This window comes from Salmo salar, chromosome ssa24 (assembly GCF_905237065.1).
Source record: "Salmo salar chromosome ssa24, Ssal_v3.1, whole genome shotgun sequence".
In the NCBI taxonomy this organism is placed as follows: Eukaryota; Metazoa; Chordata; class Actinopteri; order Salmoniformes; family Salmonidae; genus Salmo; species Salmo salar.
Genome location: NC_059465.1, coordinates 35,660,063 through 35,667,482, shown reverse-complemented (window position 1 = coordinate 35,667,482; position 7,420 = coordinate 35,660,063). Strand labels below are relative to the sequence as shown.

Below are 7,420 nucleotides of genomic sequence, written 5' to 3'. Positions count from 1 at the left end.
TCACTATAACAGCAGCACAGGAGGCTGGTCACCATAACAGCAGCACAGGAGGCTGGTCACCATAACAGCAGCACAGGAGGCTGGTCACCATAACAGCAGCATTAATAACAAACCTTGAGGTAACTTGCTGGGTGTGTTGCTTAGCTGACACTAGAGATTTGCCTCTGTGGAAACAGAGACAAAGAGCCAGTGTGTGTGTGTGTGTGTGTGTGTGTGTGTGTGTGTGTGTGTGTGTGTGTGTGTGTGTGTGTGCATAACATGCGGCAGCTTCGCATCTTCATGCTCCCTTCCTTCTGTATAGGCCAAGGCAGGGATCCTTCCAATAGGTCCACAGGCTGGCTCCCAGCACTCATTGTGTAGGAACCATACAGATATGCAGACAGGTTTTGTTAAAAATGAGGTTAAATATTAAAAATACCAAAACAGCAAAAAAACGTGTTTTTTTTTTATTAATTTGTTACATTTTTTAAAATCTTTTTACAAATCACAGTGGTTCAAAAATATTAAATAATTTATTTATTTTTCAAAAGCAGCAAAACATTCTGATTGTTGTCTTTTTAAAAAAGCCCTTAATATTGTGTATGTGGTGTAGAGTTTCATAAACGTATTAACACAAGCAGTTAATATCAATTTGAACTGGAAAATGAAATGAGAAGGGGGAAACAAAAGTGCATAATAATAATAATAATAATATGCATAAATCACACTGAAAAGTCACAGAGCAGAGATTCACCATACATCACACAAAGTCACAGAGCAGAGATTCATCTTCACCCTACTACGGCTCCTGTCTCTCCCCCTCCCAGCTCTATGTCCTGGGCCACTTCCGAGACAGGACTCTCTAGGCTAACAGCCAGCTTTGGGTCAAACAAGTGGAGGTCGGGTATCCAAAGTTAACTGTGGATACCATTACAGCAAAGGAGCAGTTCTGCCATTTTGAGTCAAAATGGTAGACACAGTACTGCTGAACATCACATATTGTGGTAGTGTCTCAGTCTTTACAGATGGGACTCCCGCCCTACATTTCGAATGAATAGCCCAGTTCTACACAACCGCAGTCTCTGTCTAAAGAGCCTTACCAAGGAGAGAGAGAGAGGGCAGGAGCCAGATTTGGGTTGAAGTTGTTTCTGACTGCTCAGGCAAGCTGGTAAATCTTGGTTTAATAATTTATTAGTACACACATGGTTTAAAGGCTACATAATAGACGGAAAGTGCAGGCCTTGACAGACTGCCGAGTGCAAAAGATCAGTTTGTTACGAAATCTGAAATCTCTTGGATCTCAATGTCCTCTCCACAGTTTATTATCTATAGCTTAGCTTGTTTGGATGATGTAACAAGGTTTGGGTGACATATCTGTAAAGCTCCAAGTCAGGCGCCTTTTGCAATGTGTACCCCACAACTACTGTAGACTACCGTAGGCCTCATTAGCAGAGCCTCTCTGGTACACAGCATAGGATTTACGAAAGATGGGTCGATCCACAGGCACTAAGAGACGAGAAGGAAAGCTGCCTGGTTGAATGTGTGTGTGCGTGTGTTTTTAGCTTGGGTGCCAACCTGAACCCAGAAGGCAGTGGTTTGGAGGCCCCCTCATGCGTATGGCAAGCCTATAGGAGGGTTCGGGGAGTCAGGCAACAGCGTGAGAATATCTCAAAGGCACAGGAGACGCCAGGCCAGGGGCAAACAACAATGGTTTCTTTCCATCAATAAATGTCATGTTAGAAAATATTAGCTTTATCAATGTTACAGCAAATTCTCATAGGAACACTCATGTTTTCTTGAGTTTATACTACTACACTCTATAGCTAATCTGAACTAGGGTGATGTTCAAGTGACATCATAAACGAGTCTGGACTAAATGACAGTAGTGCAGTAACCGCAGTTCAAATGATAGTCCATCATCTCGCACCAAATGTGAAGTTACAGAAATGAGCCTCTAGGGGACAATGTGGCTCAACTATCGGTGGCTGGTCAAAGCCAAGGAATTGTTTTAGAAGTCAAATCAAAACATTCCCTTTAGCTCCCAAGGCAGCCCATTGTATAAATAGGACATTCTCAAGGTGTATGAACTCATATAGTGTTAGAACTTGAGCGCAAACTACAACTATGTACTGTACTAGCACTGTCAATTCCTGGGGCAACCACGTGGCCAACAGCTGGCAACCCAAGAACACCATGTCTCATATCTAACCTCCTGCTTCCAATACACCACAGAACAGTGTTAAGATACTGCTATAACACTGTACAAGAAGCAAGACATCTCTGTAAAATTCCTGTGTACCGTCAATGTTATTCTGAGATCACAATTATGTTACCTTTCGGCTGTACACAACCCAACTGAATGTATGAGAATAATATTATATCAAATTTGAATATTATGACTTAAGAGGCTTCAATGTCAGCCACTAATGCTATGAATACTACCACTGAGTCCAGTTTGTCTTTGTCTGTGAGCATGAGATACCCACTCAATAAAACCAAGTACACCACATGGACAGTTAAAAAACAAAGGAGACCCCATGCTACAAAATATTATTGTTTTTATAAACTTTTTTAAGAAGTAGTCCATGCCAAGCACAAAAAGGCAGAGCTAAAACGACAGAAAATAAGAAAAGTGCAATCCAATATTAAAAGTCAAGAGAAGAGTGTCATTACAATGCCAAAATCCGGCCACCATGCAAAAATACTAATAACCACATCCCACAAGTATTGACCAGCATTCACACAAGGAAACCAGTATCCTCATAGTAACTTTGGTGTCCACGAGATCAAAGGTGTCTAACCCTGGGCCTCTAGGGGTTTACAGTGGGTCCTCTGCTGGTTTGTGACTGACTCAAATCCGTTAGCCAACCAGAAACAAACCTTACAATATATGAAATCCCCTTCATCTACTAATGTAAGGACTGTCTTTGACTGACCACCAGCAGACCCAGTGTCTCTCCAGGAGGGCTGGGGTCTGTTGCCCCAGAGGGAGGCTCAGTCGTAGGAGACAGACCAGGGAGAGACCTGCCTCTCTGGCCTGGGTGGGGGGTGAGACTGGGTGTGTTAGCATAACCAGAGACTGAATCAATCAGTTCAGCTATTATCCTTTGCAGAACCTGTCTGTAACTGTATACATCTACCTTAAACTACACTACACTGTACACTTAAGAGTATACTCTGTTCCTAATAGTGGATGTACATATTTAAGGCACAAACCATGAGGGAAGGCTTTGTAGGGCATGTCTACCATTAGTAGGACTCAAATAACTCCTCCTTGGGGCATAGAAAGGGGTCATGAAGTGAAAACATCTGTATGTCCCCACGTCAACCCCAGATGAATGGTCTAATATCCCAGCCCTAAATAGGGGCGCCAAGATGCCTGGGTTATTTTCCCTTCTATATTTTGTTGGTAAGATCAGCCTGGGTTATTTTCCCCTTCTATATTTTGTTGGTAAGATCAGCCTGGGTTATTTTCCCTTCTATATTTTGTTGGTAAGATCAGCCTGGGTTATTTACCCTTCTATATTTTGTTGGTAAGATCAGCCTGGGTTATTTGCCCCTTCTATATTTTGTTGGTAAGGTCAGCCTGGGTTATTTTCCCCTTCTATATTTTGTTGGTAAGGTCAGCCTGGGTTATTTTCCCTTCTATATTTTGTTGGTAAGGTCAGCCTGGGTTATTTTCCCCTTCTATATTTTGTTGGTAAGGTCAGCCTGGGTTATTTTCCCCTTCTATATTTTGTTGGTAAGGTCAGCCTGGGTTATTTTCCCTTCTATATTTTGTTAGTAAGATCAGCCTGGGTTATTTTCCCCTTCTATATTTTGTTGGTAAGGCCAGCCTGGGTTATTTTCCCCTTCTATATTTTGTTGGTAAGGTCAGCCTGGGTTATTTTCCCCTTCTATATTTTGTTGGTAAGGTCAGCCTGGGTTATTTTCCCTTCTATATTTTGTTGGTAAGGTCAGCCTGGGTTATTTTCCCTTCTATATTTTGTTGGTAAGGTCAGCCTGGGTTATTTTCCCCTTCTTTATTTTGTTGGTAAGATCAGCCTGGGTTATTTTCCCTTCTATATTTTGTTGGTAAGGTCAGCCTGGGTTATTTTCCCCTTCTATATTTTGTTGGTAAGGCCAGCCTGGGTTATTTTCCCCTTCTTTATTTTGTTGGTAAGATCAGCCTGGGTTATTTTCCCTTCTATATTTTGTTGGTAAGGTCAGCCTGGGTTATTTTCCCTTCTATATTTTGTTGGTAAGGCCAGCCTGGGTTATTTTCCCCTTCTATATTTTGTTGGTAAGATCAGCCTGGGTTATTTTCCCTTCTATATTTTGTTGGTAAGGTCAGCCCAATTCTCACTTGGGTCCTGTAAGATCCTACCGTAAAGCTATTTCAGTAGTTGTTGGAAGACTCAAAACATGTCTTCTGTGGAGAAAAGCAAAACGAGCCATGTTTCACACCATCTATTGGTGAGTTGTCCCGCTGTTAGTCAAGTAGCCTAGCGGTTAAGAGCGTTGGACCAGTAACCGAAAGGTCGCTGGTTCTAATTCCAGAGCTGACTAGGTGACAAATTTTCCTATGTACCCTTGAGCAAGGCATTTAACCCTATTCGCTCTGGATATGACAGAAATGTTACAGGGGTGGAAATCTCAAACCCACAAATAGAACAAAAGTGCTTAAGAAAAAACGTGTCAAAAAGTCTTGTTTTTTTTCACATTCACTCCTAAAGAGAAGAAAATAAAACACAGTAACAACGCTTTACGAGTTATCTTCTTCTTTTTTCAACACGCCTGTTCTGATACACACTGTCGTGGATTCATGGAGATCTTAAAGGTGCACTGGGTTATTAAGAGTTCCTCAGCAGTTCAACATACAACTCCAATAGCATTCAACTAAAAGACGGAACTGCATCCTCTTTGTTAACAACTGATTGAAACAGCACACTCCCTCGCAAATAAATAAAACTGCACTCTGAAACTAAAAACAAGTGCAATATTTGGTCTAATACTGTATTGCAAATTATGTAGTTAACTTAATGTTAAGATTCAACTCTACTCATACTGAAATGACCATCATTGAAATGAATAATACTCTGAATATATTCACTAACACAACGTCTATTAGACTGCCACACACCTTTGGATAAGGAAAAAGAACCCAAAACCCCTAAAGCTTTTCCAAGAGATCCTAAACCGTTCATAGGACACTTGTGCATCAGATGTGAATGTAACATTATCTTTGTAGATCAGGTTCCTGCATATTAACACTGATGAAGGACTGGGCTGACATTTCAAAATTAGTGGACAGAAAAGGAACAAGGTGTGCATGTATGTTTAAGTGTGTGTGTGTGTGTATGCTTAAGTGTGTGTGTGTAAGTTTAAGTGTGTGTGTGTCATAGTGTCTTTTAGTAGACATATTGAGCACCGTTTTCAATTCCAGCTAGAGGAGTGAAAGACAATGTGCTGCAGTGACACTTGGGTTTTACCTGACACTGCAGCTTTAAAGACACACAGACAGGGATCAAAAGATTATTCCTCCTTTCCTAATCCCTTTTTCCTTTCCTCGCATATTTGCCATGTTACGGAGGAGGAGAGGTTGAGGGCGAAGAGACAGGAGGGAGAGAACATGTCACAGCTTCATTTTTGGTATAATACCTTTCAACATTATGTGAGGACAAACAGCTAAAGTTGCCTTTCAAATACAACTGGAATAAAAGAAAAGTCAAAAGCTACTGGAGTCAAGGATATAAACAGGTAGGGGAGAAAACTCCTGTTTGCTCCAGGTGACTGTTGATGATGGTACCCTGAGCAGTGCTGCCCCCTGTGGTAAGGATGAGTAAAGGCAGGCTGGCTGAGGGGCACCCTAGTGGTCAATCAAGAAGGAGCAAGAACTCTGTTCAGTTCTGCTTCTTACTCCCTCCCATGGCAGTGGTATCAAAGCCCTCTGATCCAGAATTGCTATCAAGTGTTCACTTTGTATGTCTTTGCGGGGGATTTGGTCAGGTTGTTCAGCACTGTTGGCCTCTCCTCTTAGTGTTATGTGGGGGTTGGGGGGACATGATGCGTGGTTGAACCACCAGCCATCTGCTGGGCTGGAGCAGGTTCCTAAACCCAGACTACCCCCTCTACTCCCCCTCCCTTTGAGACAGGTGATTCTAGAACAGTCTAGGTACCCTAGGACAACATTTGGGATTCAAACCTCCAACACAGAGCTTCACTGGGATGAGACCTGAAAGAAAACAAAATGGTGTCAAACTTTTCTTAAATGGAGGACAAGTCTATGGACGAGAAGTTAGACAGGCATAAGTGGTGGTCAGAGACTCTGAGGAAAAACACCCAGGTCTGGGATAGGCTCTACTCTAATTTGAAATCCCTGCCGCCATTTTGGTCATCAGGGTCTTCAACACTGCGTGTGTCTTTGGGTGGTGTGTGTCATTACCCCTGACCAGACCTCATGGTGAAAGAACAACCAAACAGAAACATTCCTCCTTGTGTGTTGGACCAGCGCTGGAGCGCCTCTGGCTACCGGTCTGGTCCAGTGTTCTAACAGTCTGAATAGACTTGAAGGCAGAGGTAACCTCCCCATAGGGGAGTCTTCGCAGTGGTCTGTGGAATGGTCTTTAGCATCTGTGTGACTGAGAGACAGAGAGAGCCCTTGTTCCATTTCCCATCACTCCCGGTTGGTGGCATGGGTGGAGCTCAGGGGAAGAGGCAGCACTGGACTGCGGCCCGGCAAGGAGAGGCCAGCTGGGCTATAGAGAACTGCCCACGCCTGACCTACAGCTGTGGGGGTGGAGAACCTCGCACATACGTGCACACACACACACACATTTGTTTTACTACCTTTGTGGGGACCAACACATTTATCCCCATTCAAAATCCTATTTTCCCTAACCCAAAACTTACCCTTAACCCTAACCTTAACCCCAAACCCTAAAACTAAACCTAACTCCTAACCTTCATTCTAACCTGAACCCCAATTGTTACCCTAACCCTAACCTTAAAATAGCCCCTTTCTTTGTGAGGACTGGCAAAATGTCCCCAGTTGTCCAAATGTTCCTTGTGAGGACTTCTGGTACCCAGTACAACCACACAAACACAGACAATCATACAGAGGTGAGACTTGGCTCTCCCGTTATGGAGGGGTGGTAGGCTCATGGCCTCCTCAGTCTGAGGTCAGGAGGGGTCATGGAGGGGCGACAGCCTCAGGAGACGTGGGGCGAGGAGGACGGGTGTCTCCAGAAGCACCAGCCCCTCTTGGTGTGCTGCTTACGGAGGATCTCTTCCTCCCGCTGGCGCTCCTTCTGAGAGCGCAGGTAGCGGTCCTCCTCCTTCAGGAACCACACTGGAGGCCACCGCTGCTTCTCAAAGTGCCTCTGGTTCTCTACATACAGAGAGAGAGAGAGAGAGAGAGAGAGAGAGAGAGAGAGAGAGAGAGGAGATGATCAGAATAAAC

At 43.6% G+C, this 7,420-nt stretch overlaps 1 protein-coding gene across 7 annotated transcripts in view; it reads right to left on the bottom strand.

Moving 5' to 3' along the window:
* Positions 1-430: 430 nt before the first annotated feature.
* rhobtb4 (Rho related BTB domain containing 4) overlaps positions 431-7,420 on the bottom strand; it is a 72,067-nt gene continuing 65,077 nt past the window's right edge. For all 7 annotated transcript variants that reach the window (XM_045706688.1, XM_045706685.1, XM_045706687.1 and 4 more), the window contains one exon: positions 431-7,348. In XM_045706688.1, the coding sequence (XP_045562644.1) occupies positions 7,170-7,348 (179 nt within the window). In that variant the 3' untranslated portion in view covers positions 431-7,169. The remainder of the gene's footprint in view (positions 7,349-7,420) is intronic.